Source organism: Chiroxiphia lanceolata, chromosome 7, assembly GCF_009829145.1.
Source record: "Chiroxiphia lanceolata isolate bChiLan1 chromosome 7, bChiLan1.pri, whole genome shotgun sequence".
Taxonomy (NCBI): Eukaryota; Metazoa; Chordata; class Aves; order Passeriformes; family Pipridae; genus Chiroxiphia; species Chiroxiphia lanceolata.
Window position 1 is genome coordinate 439420 of NC_045643.1, and position 13805 is coordinate 453224.

General features: G+C 44.4%; 1 protein-coding gene across 1 annotated transcript in view; it reads right to left on the reverse strand.

The window, feature by feature from the left end:
* Positions 1–13805, reverse strand: part of AGAP1 (ArfGAP with GTPase domain, ankyrin repeat and PH domain 1) — a 310001-nt gene that overhangs the window by 85370 nt on the left and 210826 nt on the right. The window contains 1 exon segment of the mRNA XM_032693386.1: positions 10968–11129. Coding sequence (XP_032549277.1) covers positions 10968–11129 — 162 coding nt within the window.

Consider the following 13805-nt stretch of genomic DNA (forward strand, 5'->3'; position numbering starts at 1 on the left):
AATAGCACAGCACAAAGGCTGGGATACAAAAGTCCAAGAGCGGAGCGTCGTCGTTGGCCCACCGTTCCTATTCTCTCTCACACAGACACAACCCTCTCTCCTGTGTAACCATCTGCAGTGGAACCAAGGATATTCTGACCCCTTCTATCTTCGTGTCTTTTGATTTATTTCATATTTTTGTCAAATCACCTATTTACAAAAACTTGAAACAAACTCAACAGGTGACGCTATTCTCCGCAGACCAAAGTCGAGCTTGATCTGGTTTACATTTTTCTTGCATCTTCTTGTTAAAATTTTCCAACAGGCTTTCAAAGTGAAATTAGACTTTTTTGTCAAGCCCAGCTCCCCAACATGGCCTTATTCTCAAGTGGCTGGAGATTGATTAATTTGGGTTTTTGATTTGCCGAAGTGACAAGAAGTCAGACGTTACAAAAGCGGGAGCGGTGAATGGGATCAATTAAAGAGCAGAAGCAGCAACACAATTAATAGCACCAGGTTCAAGAGGAGAAAGAAAGTGCTGATGACGAAAACAACAGCAACAGCTCTGCCTGCAGCAGGAATCTTTGCTGCGACCCAAGGAAGGCTGGATCCAAAGAGGGTGTTTCAGAACTTTCACTATGCCATTAGTGCTGAAATGAAATAAGGCAAAGATGTCGGTAGCTGGTGGACTGAATAATAAAAAAATAGCTGGACACTTTCATCTTCTACACATGTGTTTTAAATAAAGGTGAGAAAAGCAATCCTTTTATTTAAACAGGGGAAGCAAGAGACGAAAACCATCTGTAGTTGTATTTCAGACCCATTTCCCCGAGCCGAGATTTTTCTGGCTGTGAAATCCGCTGCTCTACAGCTTCCCTTTACAGCTATTACCATAAATGTTCTATCAAGTTCTTTATCTTCCTCCTCTGCCTCAAACCGAAGTTAAAGGGATGCTGCAATCGCACAATGACTGCGGAAGGCTGGAGCCAGGCACGGATGTACAGCACTGACATTAAAATCCTGACAGACCTGCAGCTTGGCACAAGTCTGCGGATGTAACAAACACTCAGGAGCGGGGGGGAAGGGGTGGCACGAGATTACAGCCTCCAGGATAAAAAAAAAAAAGGCATGTATTTGTCAAGCACACGGAGCTCACACCTTGGGCAGGAACCAGGCGCATCGGCCATCGTTGAGCTGAGCTCAGCTTGGACACTCGAGCCACCGAGGGCTTAAATGAACCTGCTGCACGGAGCCAAATTAAAGGAAGCTCTGAGCAGAACTGGGGGATGGAGATCAAAGAGCCTCGGGAGCACTCTCTTTCCTCGGCATCTCCCATCTTTCCAGCCGTAAATCACAGAGCTGCCCTGTCAGCTATAGAGAGCCCCCCTGAACGCCCGAGTCGCTGCCTCCTTCCCTCTTAGAGCAATTTCAATTAAAGAAGGAAAACAAAGCTTCCTTCCTGACCAAAAAAAAAAACAACCAAAAAACCAAACAGGGATCTCCCTGCTTTTGGAGGGTCTGGCATTGCACCTCACCTCAAGGCATGTCTGGACTGACAGCAGTGCTCCCTCCCCACTGCCTCATCACTTTGTGACAAGTGAGGGACATCACCCACAGGCTAGGGAGAGAAAGTCAGCCTCATAATGGTCAGGCACAGATACTGGAAGGCTTCAAAATAATTCTGGAGATAGTAAGACACTCATTAAGACAAAGTTATCTCTAGCTCACTCCCTACCCACACACAATGTTTGGCCATCACAAAGGAAGCATGAAAGCAAAAATGCAATGTAGTGTTTAAAAAACCCCCACAAAAGCACATTTTACCTCCTAAGGAATAACACATTACAGTGCTGGAGAAGCAGCATCCTGCTCCCTGGAACTCGAAGGACTGCCAGCAAGAAAAGAAGCAACCATGCCCTGTTAACTCCCTTTCAAAGCCTCCTTATTGAGTAAGCTCCTTGTATCCAGGAGAAAATTACAGAAGGAGAGGACACTTCTATTCCCAAGCGACCCTCCTGTGCTGCCAAGATGGTGACAAGCAAAGCAAAGACCGTATTTTACAGGACCTGCAACCTCAGAACAGGAACTGGGAATGAGATGTTCATCTCTCCTCTGCACATCTTGCCTACAGCAGGTTTAGGTCGGGAGCAGAGATGACATAAACCACTCCCCGAGTGGGCACAGCTTGCTAATTTATCTTATCCCCCATTCCACCTTTGCATCCCTCTCCTTTGCGCTGCATGTGAACGTGCCCTGTGGAAAGATCAAACCTGACAAGTTGTTTGAACACATAAGGACAACAAACCAGAAAGAGATGCGAGCCTGGGATGCTGCAGGATGCCACCACATCCCAAGGCAAACTCCACTTCATGGCTCCTGCTGAACAGACCTACAAGGATGCACAAGGCAAGCCTCCAATCCTTCTGGCAGAAGGTTTTCACTGGGCAGCATCAGCTCTGTGGAGAGGATGTGATTCTTAATGGTGTCACCCTGCACTGCCACCAGTTGGTGTGTGAGCAAACAAACACCTGGAGCACACCAGAACACACCTGGGATGAACAAGCTGCACTGGGGTCAAGTGCACACAGCTGTGTGTGACAAATCCTATTTTACATCCTTGGACAAAACAATGTGCATAATAAATTCACCTCAATTACACAGAGAGGGGCATAGCTCCACCCTGATCTAACCCTCAGCATTGTCTCCTAATTGCACTAAAAACCCTAATTTAACAACACTGTGCTCTGAAATAGAGCCCTGAGGTCTCGAGGCACTTGGAAAATAATGACCCCATGGCTTACTGAATCACTTCCTACTAAAATATTTACCTTGTGTTTCAAGATAGGCAAAGTAAGACAGAGAGGAAGAACTGACTCTCTTCAAAGAGATGCTCAGAGCCAGAAAGACGTCTCGTCTCTACTCCTGTACTTTAACCTTCAGTCTGTATAACCTGTGGATAACTTCAAGCATCAAACCCACTCGGTAATTGAGAAGAGGTTAGGAAACTCTCCACTGTCAGTCCATGAGACTGCAGTGACAAGCCCTAATATCAGTGTTTCGGAGTAAAAAAAAAAAGAAAAAATAAAATCAAGAGACTTTCGCTATTAACATTTTCCAATTAAGGCTGAATAATTGCTGTATAGCAAATTGGCTGCTAATTGCACCATGCTAGGCAGGAAAAAGCTAAGGCTTTCCTGGTAACATGTGCCATGAGCACCAGTGTCAGAAGGGAAAAGAAATAACGGAAGTAACACCAAGAACACTCTTAATCAAAGGCAAAATCAAACCTTTTCCTATTGCAGAAACCTAGAGCTGAAAAGTGAAGCCTTTAAAACAGGAAGCTCTGTGTTTGCTGCCCTTTATAGGTGTCAGATGGCATAAATGTCATCACCAAACTTTCTTTTTAATTTTCCAATTTAATCAAGCCTCTTTCTGGCTCCTGCCAGCTCTTTTGAGGGCTCAGACACCCAAAGCCCGGGCCCTCCCTTTGCCCTCACAAAACCCAGGCGGCAGAAAAGCCCCTCGTAAACTGGATCCTCCTCATCGACCCGGCCCGTGGGTGGCACAGCCAAGGCTGAATGGAGGGATGAGATCAACTGTGACAAATGAAGGGCCTGGAGACTTGAAAGGAGCTGCTGCCCCACCTGGGGAAGGCCGGGTCTCTGCGCTCCAGCTGTCCCCCAACAATCAGCAGGTTGTGGCCGGGCTCGGATTGAACACAGAGGCTCCTTTCACTCCTGAACCGCAGACACTGTGAAGCAGCTTTGAAGTGTTGGATTCCATAGGTAAGGAATACACAACATCCCTGGACCCCTCGCTCTGTGATCTGGACTGGAAAGAATCCGAGCCTGCCAAGAGCTGTGCCTGATGAGACACCTGCCCTGTTCTTAATCGGAACAGAAACTTCATCAAGCCGGAGAAGAAATAAAAGCATCGCGTGCATTTCTTGCACACACTTCATCCAGACCCTGCAGAACAAGGCACTGCACATTTAACAAGAAATGTAATTATTGCAAGCACCTATTTGAACTTCCAAAGTGCAGCTGTACAAAGAAAAAAATCCTGAAATCAGGAACTGCTCCCATGGTGGTTATACATTAATTCTTTACTTTCTCAACGTTGTGTTTAAAACACTACTAAACTTCATGTAAATTTAGAATTTATATTATTATATAAAATTAGATTATTTAAATTGAGATAAAAATATTTAGAAAAAATAAAAGTGCACTGAGTTGGGAATCAGTACACTTTTTACTCTTCCCTCCTTTAAGTCTTCCTTACAGAGCCCTTAAATACGGAATGCACTGGGTTTATGAGATTCTTAAGCCACATTATTTGTATCAGAGTAGTTCATAAAGTGTCACATTCTGCTCTTGCAGTATTATGTCCTTCCTCTATGCTTACTTGAGAACGAGTATCTTGATTTATACTCCTCTCTCCAAACATGACTCAATTTTTCAAAGTCCATAAACTCCTGCAAGATTTTGTGTGAATCCGGCTCATGCACTTATTTCCTTGCAATTACTGCAAACATTTCAGATTAAAGCAACTTTAAACTATAAACACAGAAATAAAAACCTTGGGAAGATTAAACTCTCTTTTAAATACAAAAGAAATTTCAGGATTGCCTCCCTGATACCCTGATAAAGAACTTCCCTGTCCAGGGGTACAATCATCAGTATTAAACCTGACATAAGGGTTCCACCTTCCTTACTTGAGAAGTCCTGACTTTTGGACAGTGTCTCCCAGCCATGAGCTTAAAGAGCTGATGAAGACAACATTTTTCTCCTCACTGCCCTGTCAAGGTAAAGTTTATGCTCCAAAAATAAAAGTAAATTGCTCTGCTTTGAGTTTTTTTTCCCTTCCCTTCTCCTGAGTGGAGATAACAGAGGTGTGACAACCAGGCCCAGCTACAGGCAGAAAAAGCACTTATTTACTGAACACTGCTTGACAATCAAGTCAGATTAATCAACAACACAAAAAAGAAATAATCTTTTTTTTCCCCTATCACAAGGAACATGCCATTTGCATCCCTACCTCACTGCAAATCCTAAGCAAAGCTAAGTGTAAAATATGTATTTAAGCATCCATAAGTAAACATTATAGTTCCACTCAAAGAGTTAAGTTAGTCACAGAAATAATTTACTGACAGGCATTTGGCACTTCGGGCTGTGAACAACATGAAGATGAGCATCAGGTTGCCAATGTCAAATTATCTGAAACCTAAAATCCTGCGGGATTGGCAAATCTGAGAAAATAACAGTTTCTTATTCCTTGGACATTGCTTCATGGAATTTTTAAATATTTCTAGTTGACTGGGCTATTTCAGGTCAGAGCTTGCCAAGGATGTCAACTAAATTTTAATCCTGAGAGCTCCTCAGTACACAACCTCATGCTGAAAGGGGATGGTTTTCCAGAAACTGCTAAAAAGTGGTGCTCTAGAACCCGAGTTTCCTCAAGGTATGTTGACAAAGCAAAGGCAATAATAAGTTGTTGTTAGCAGAGTTTCCCCAGCTGAACTGACAAAGTTTCCCTCTGGAACTATTTGCCAGAAGCAATTTGTATGTTGATCACAAAAGGGCATGAAAAGCGGATGAATGTTCCCTTTCCCTTCCTGTTTTAATGGCAATGTAAACTACATGCACATACACTGTCTTATACACAGTGAATTTTACTATACTAAATATTAGGAACTGCAGGAAACCCTAGAGCAGCTAGGAAAAAGAAAAGGTGAAAATGACTTTGTATTTGCTTTTCAGTCATGATTTCCTGACTTAAAAAGGACCTGACCCAAACCATCTGTATACACTGAACACAAATAATTCTGAAATTCGATAATCTATTTGAAATTACATAATTGATCCTAGTCAACAATCTGAAACTACAACAACTCTAAATGGTTCACTCTTCTGGTGTCGGATTCAAGCTGAACTGTTTTCTTTTCCAAAACACAGCAGAAGGTTCCATCATTAAATCGTTCCAAGGGCTCAGGATCAGACAAGTAAGGCAAGTTGCAAGGTCTGCATTAATATCAACACTCCAATGACCTCTCACACCCCACGGCACAGTGAGAACTCAATTTTACATCAATAAACCCGAGCACCAAACTGTTAGAAACTCAAAAGACACCAGGTATTACAACTTCCATAAATTACAGCTGAGCTCAAATGGCCCGTACAAGCAATTGTACAGTGATAAAGCCTAAGTGGATGATATTTAAACAGATATTTGATTTATTGCAGAATTTTACATCATGCTAGAATTCAAATGACAATTTACAAGTCTGGAGGAGAGAAATCCCTGTCCCATGCAAAGTGCTGTTTGCAGAGCTCTGCCAGAACAGCTCAATATTGGGTCTTTAAGGAAGGAATCCTTCCCTCTCGTACTCTCAGGACACAGCCTTGGAAGCCAATCTATAAAACCTGACATTTAAAAGGAGAATGAACAAGCTGCTGCTTCATCCCCAGGTAGGAAATAACATCCTTGGTCTTCTGTGAGTGAAGTCTCACGAAACTCATTTTTGTGGTTTCTGTCACCAAAAAAAAAGCTCTGATGGCAAGTTTGAGGGTCTGTCTCACAAGCTCTTTAGAGATGCACAAACTGTGAAGTGCAGAACAGACAACAGTGGCTGTCCATGATTCTACTGCAGTGTGCCAGGGGAGGCTCAGGTTGGACACCAGGAGGAATTTATTCCTGGAAAGGGTGGTCAGGCCTTGGCAGGGGCTGCCCAGGGAGGTGGTGGAGTCCCCACCCCTGCAGGTGTCCAAGGAATGACTGGAAGTGGCACTCAGTGCTCTGGGCTGGGGGACAAGGCAGGGATCAGGCACAGAGGGGACACCATGGGCTGGGAGGGCTTTTCCAACCTTAACAATTCTGTGATTTTATGGAAATAAGAGCTGAATTTGCAGAGGAGGAATCATGGGATGCACATTGTTGAAACAAACTTCACCGCCCAAACAGGTCACAGATGAGACCAGGTAACCCTCCTGTTCCCCAGCAATGAGTAACTACAGATAATTCTCTGTGGACTAAAAAAAATCCATCAAGGAAAAGCTTTATCAAAGACAAAACATGGCAGGCTTCCAGCAGGATCCAGGAAAACCTCTCAGCCAATAGCTGGAGCAGCAGTAATTGTTCTAAATCTATCAATAAAGCTGAGCTGCTCCTTCATTGACTGCAAACACCAATTTCTTTCATGGAGGATTATAAGTTGATGCTCATGGTCTCTCTAACACCATTAGGGTGATAAACAGTTGAAACTACATCAGGATCTGACACGTAGATCAATTCTGGGTCCATAAAGAATCCACACAAGAGGTTCCTGGACAGGGATTTACTGCCCCCAGTTTTTATTCTCTCCCGCTGCTAAAATTACTTCTGTCAAGTACTTACAAGAGTACAGGGGGAAGAAAAAAGCAAAAAGAATTAATTTTTCATGTGCTGCTGGAACAGCCTTTGGAAATTTCGGGAGTTTCTGAGGCAAATATGTTGCTGCATTGCAAATGATGCTGAACAGCAGGTGGGATTCAGCTAAACACTGATCCAGCCTCACGAGCCACTCACCAGCCAGAGACAGCAATTTAAGCACCAAACTAAGCTGTCAGGATTTTCTCCAAGGGCAGTCACAGGCTTCACGTTACCAGCGCCAAATTATATTAGACATTTAATTTTAAACCTCAGGTACTTAAATGTAAAACCTTACCACAGTAATAGTCATAAAGCAGTGGGGCATTCCATTTCAGAGAATGGATTTTTCTATTTTTCCCCTTTAATTTAACCAGCACCTCCTGTTTTGTGGCTCTGCCCACTACAAAGTAATTTATCTAATTAGGAGATGTTCACAGCTGCTTGAAAGACAGAAGCCCCAGGAAACCAAAGGTCTGGTTTGGAAGACTTTGAAAAGTTCTCCGGAGCCACACAAAGTATTAATTTAATGTGAAAAAAAGGTGCAGAGAAAAATTGAATCCCAATATGTTATTTTGTCTACAATAAAACCATGTGACAATAAGCAGGATATCCTCCAGTACATTGGCATTTGAATTCCAAAAGATGCTTAGCTTCTCACTGTACCTGCTGCTTTCACAGTATTAGCTTTTTATGACTAAAATTCAAAAATCTTTTAATGGAGAAAAAAACCCCTGAAATTAAAAAGGGTTTTTCATGCGTCAACTTGCCAACATAAAGGACATTTCTGAGCTTATCCAAAGATGATACACTGAGAGCAATCAATTATTCTTGAGGTTCTGCAGCAGCTTTATCATAATACTTCTGATTCTGCTGACCCTTAGTTGCCTAAAACTCATTGTTAGTCCAACTTTCCCTCTTATTTATAAAGCAATATTTTTAAAAATTTTTTTTCTTTTTTTTTTTTTTTAATATTGGAACGTCTGCAAGAAATTATTCCAGCCAGGTTATTCATAAGTACCCTCCAGTCACCTGCAATTTGAAAATAAATATTTCCTAGATAATTCTAGCTGTTGTCTCTCCTGAGCCATGAGTGTCAAGTCAGAAGAAGGCACTGCACATCCGTGGGAGTGCAGAGCTGGGGAGGAGAAAAGGTTCCCTTCACCAGGGACTGGGAACCAGCTCCAGCTCAGCAGCAGGAGCAAAAGACAAGTCCAGCAAACACAGCATTACCAAAAGAAGGGGCTGGGAAAAGGCAGGAATTTAGGTGCTGTTTCTGCTTTCTACCATTCTGTTTCCACGCCGCTTGTGGGAATTCAGTGAATTCTGCATTTTGAAGGCTTTTCTCTGCTGCAGCCTCAGCTGCTCCCTCTGGCACGGGGACAGCACTGCTCCCCTGCCTGCACAGCACTGCTCACTGCACCCTCTGCCTGCTCTCCTGCCAGAGCCAGCACCCAACACTGCCCAGCCTGCCTTTGAGAACCTACAGGAGAAAAGAAGGGTGCAAAAAAAAAAAAAAAAAACAGGCACAAACTTTGGCCTAACCTTTCAGAAGGGAGGCAGAATGGGGCTGGATTAAAACAACAAAGCAGCTCAGGAAAGAAAATATACAGCCTTAACTGGGAAAGCAGTTCAGCACCCAAGCAGGGCAGCGCTGCCTGCCCTGCTCCAGAGGAGCAGGAGAGCTGGGTGGACACACAAAAGAACAGGGCTGAAGCATTTAATTGATTTTACAGCATCTCTGCCTTTCAGTGAGGCTCCAATCAAGCCTGCTTGCTTTAGAAAATTCTTAGCCAAAATCTGGACTATTTTAATGCAGGTGTCACTCTCCTGAAGGTGCTGCCCACATGTTTACAGCTCCAGAAATGCACGTGCTTCAGTAACTAGGACTTGGATAGCTAATGCCACTCAGAAACAAGGTAATGGTGACTTTAACCCCTCTGTTCTCATAAGGTGGCACTGAAAAGCTGTTCAGAGCTGCTTAAAACCCCAGAGACGCAATCAGGGGTATACCCAGATTCAAACCTTACACACATTACACACTGGCACAGGCTGCCCAGAGAAGCTGTGGCTGCCCCATCCCTGGAAGTGTCCAAGGCCAGGCTGGATAAGGCCTTGAGCACACTGGGATAGTGGGAGGTGTCCCTGCCCATGGCAGTGGGGTTGAGACTAGATGGTCCTGAAGGTCCATTCCAACCCCCTAATATTCTATGATTCTAGAATATATGTATACCTATAGGTATGTATGTATGGGACATGTGCAATAGTTCTCATATTCCCCTAACTCTCCTCAATTTAGGGACAGCCATCAGAACCAGCTTTCCTTCCCTTCCTCCTGTCTTAGTCACATTTCTCCCTGCTATCCATATTCTTTCCAAGGTTTCCTCACCCGCCCTTTAAACCCCACTCTCCCAGACACGTGTGCCCTGCTGGTATGAACCATCTCTGCTGCACACCTGAGCCCCAGCCCACCCACCTGGCTGCTCCAAGGATGCTCTAATTTGCATCAGGTCACCCACAGGTGACCAGCATTACAGCCCTGCCCTTCCCAGACACTCCTTCGAGGCCAGAGACACCAAATATCACATCTACCCTTCAGAAAACAAACACCCCTGTCTCACTGCTGCATTGTAGTAATTCCAAAGCACCATCTGGAATAGTGTTTGCTCCTTTTAATATTTTCATATGCTGCACTGAGGAAACTCTACAGCTATGCCAGAGGAATGCAGGGATTAGAGTGAGAGCACAGCAGAGAAAGGACACGTGGATGAAAATATCTGGAGGATCATTTACTGCTAATACCTACTTAATACTAACACCTACTGCTAATGCCCACCACAGGGTAAGGAAATCAAAATATCAAGCCAACAACATACAACATGTGGCTGCCCCTGGATCCCTGGAAGTGTCCAAGGCCAGGTTGGACAGGGCTGGGAGCAACCTGGGCTAGTGGAAGGTGTCCCTGCCCGTGGCAGGGGGTGGAATGAGATGATCTTCAAGTTCCCTTCCCACCCAAACCCTTCTAACGATTCTTTTTTCAACAGGAAGAGCTAACGTAATTCTAATAACGCTTAATTTTAATTTTAGGTGCATTATCACAGAATCCCAGAATGGTTTGGGTGGGAAGGGACCTTAAAGCCCATCCAGCTCCACCCCCTGCCATGGGCAGGGACACCTTCCACTAGCCCAGATTGCTCCAAGCCCCATCCAACCTGGCCTTGGACACTTCCAGGGATCCAGGGGCAGCCACAGCTTCTCTGGGCAACCTGTGCCAGGGCCTCCCCACCCTCACAGGGAAGGATTTCTTCCCAATATCCCAACCAACCCTGCTCTCTGCCTGTTTAAAGCCTTTCCCCCTTGTCCTGTCAGTCCCTGGCCTTGAAAAAAAGAGCACTGCATCGATCCATTGTCTTTCATCTCCTTTCTCTTTCCCCCTCACATGCTCCCAGCCTGACCCCCAGCAGCGCAGCAGCACCAACACCGGGCTGCATCAGTGCATTCTTTCCTTTTGAAATAAAAGCAAAGCACCAAACTCCCCCTTCACCCCAAAGCACGTATTCCCCCCCCAGCTCCAGGTTTCTTACCACTGCTAATGCCAGAGTTTGCAATGACTGTTGCCTCGCTCCACTGATCTGCACTGGAGACCGAGTAGGAGCGCTGGTGCAACCCGTCCGGGCGGCTGTTGAAGGACACCAGACTGATGCCACTGGCCATCTGAGACACAGATGTGCTAGTAGTCACGTTCCCTAGGCACAAATGGAAAACAAATCGTGTCAATAGAGAACACAGCACGGATTTGCACGAGGATGGACGGCTGTATCTTAACAGAGCACACGCAGAGGTTACGCCACAGAACCCTCCCTGAAGGCCTCGGCACAACGGCCCTGCCAGCAGGGCTTTGGGCCACCACCCACTTCAGCAACCTAGCTCAGAACCTCTGACTAAAGAGCCTGAATTATCACCATTTCAGCTCGTTCTGTTCATTGAAAACACGATCTTTCACCACCCTGCCACCAGTCACTTTCTGTAGAGGTTTCTCTGCTTGTTACGAAAGAAACTGTGCACAAAAAATTAATTTACTCCTGAAAACCATTCTTCATACAAGCAACTGAGGTGGGACAACCAAGCCAACTCAAAGAGTTTAAAAGAATCTACCTCTAAATAATATCTCACACAAGTCTTTCCCCCAAGTGAAACCAAGGGGAGAAAATGACTCCTAGAATTGTGAGACCAAGCAAAAACATATTTGGGCTTTTAATCTTAAACCAGTACCATGACAAAAAGCACACACTGGACTGACTGCAGGTGTCATTCCTGTGTCCTGCCCCACAGAACACACCCATCACAACTCCACCTGAAGGCCTGTGACACAAAAGGGGAGACACAAATAACAGCCTCTACCCAATAAACACTGGAAATAATTCTGTGTTTTCACCATCACTGAGGAAGAGGACCTTAAAATGCTGGGAGGTGTGTGTGAGGGGGAGCGACAGGGACAGGTTTCTCACCACAAAACGGGAGAAGAGTGACTAAATTTTAGAGCAGAAACAATTAAAACCTTTCCATAAACTCAGGTTCCTGATGGTCTTGCTCACAACCTGCTATGGGCCAAAGTCTGCTCTCCACAGTTTTGGCTTCTGAGCACATTTTACTCCATTCCCAGCACAGGTCTTGCATATTATAGGGCTACAAAGAATTCACAGTGCTAGTTTCCTTCCTCATGGCAGGCTCTCAAAAGGTGCCCCACAGGTCTTCTATGGATTGAAAAATACTCTTGAAAAACACATGTAGAGGGAAAGGAACAGACACAATTTTATAACATACCCTCACACTTTGCATTTCCATTGCACCTTCTACTGATGAGTTCAGAAAAATTAATGAATTAATTTTCAATGCTCATGTGAGGTTGTTAATTATCTGCTATCATTTCCCCCATTTTTCAGAGGTTAAATGACCCAGGGCCACAAAGGAAGATTGTGGCAGACTTGAAAATAAAACCCAGATCTCCTGACTCCCAGTTCTATCATTATGTCTTTTCCCAGAGCAGCCTTTGGGAAGACAGCAGAGCTTAGTGAACTACTTTGTGTTTATTAGAGTTGGCATAATTGTCCCTTTCTCTCCTCCCCTTTCCCAAGACTAAATCCTTAAGACTTAGTCCTTAACACAGATCCATCACGGTATCTGTGTCTTCAGTGAACTTACTCAGCCTCGAGAACTTCTGTGTGGCATCTCTGATATGAAATACAGACAGAAAAACCAATTTGTTTAACTATGCGAAGTCTAAAGTGGATTTTGGAACTATGCTGGGACCTCCCAAGGCATGAGAGTCCGGAGCAGAGGATTGAATTGTAGCTCAGCACTTTAAAATCACAATAGAAAATGGAAACAGGAGCTGACAGTACATATATTTTGAGATCTCCTAAAAAAATATCTCCTTCCAAAACCTCCATGATGCTGCTGATGCTCATTTTGAAATGCCCTTTTCCTCTGTTTTTTAAAATCCAGAAAAAGTATAAACCTTATTAAGTTATTTTGATGATCCACCAAATGAAAGGGAGTGGCTGATGGGAATGACAGAGCTTGAGGCCAAATGCACTCTAGAAACTCGAGATTTAGGCCAACACAGACACAACATAAGCAATGAAATTTCTACACTGACATCTTCACCCAGTCCACAAGCTTTGGAACACAAGCCTCCACTTTCTAACCATGATGCAAAAGCAAAACCTTAAAACGAGAATATCTTTGACTTCTACACCACCATGTCAGCAGCAAAAGCTTTACTTTCACCTTAATCCCATCTGATGAAACTCCAACCTCACCTTATGCTATGAACCTGTTGAGAAGTGACTTATTCTGCAAAACAAAGAAGGTTTTTCCTTTCACTTCACCTTTCTGAAGGGTGAGGGCTGCAAGTACAAAATAGGTGCCAAGTGCCATCACGTAACACTTTACTGAGCAGAGATGCCACTAACTCAGATCTGTCCTTCCTACTGCCATAGTCTGGTAGCCCTGCAACCCTTCCAATAACATTTACTCAGGATGAATTTCCACTCTGTCCAGGTGCTGGGAGGTGTATATTTTCATGATATGTCAGACCCTCAAGCCAGAATCCATGGGTAGATATCAGAAGGGCCAGATAACAGAAAACAGTGTGTCCTTTCCTCTCCCTCTCCTCAACGTGTTCAGCTCCAGCCCAAACTCATTATTTACAACCTTATTTAAATGTCATTATTTCCCTATCCATTGCTAATTTTTCCACAAAGCGCAGCACACCCAGGACACGTATCCCACCGCCCCACCAGGCACCAATGCTGTACCCCAGAGCAAGGAGCACTGAAAGGCAGCCCCTGCTCCTGCACACAGTGCATTCCACACACAGCTCCTACAGCACAGTCCCACAGCTCTTCCCACCTACAACA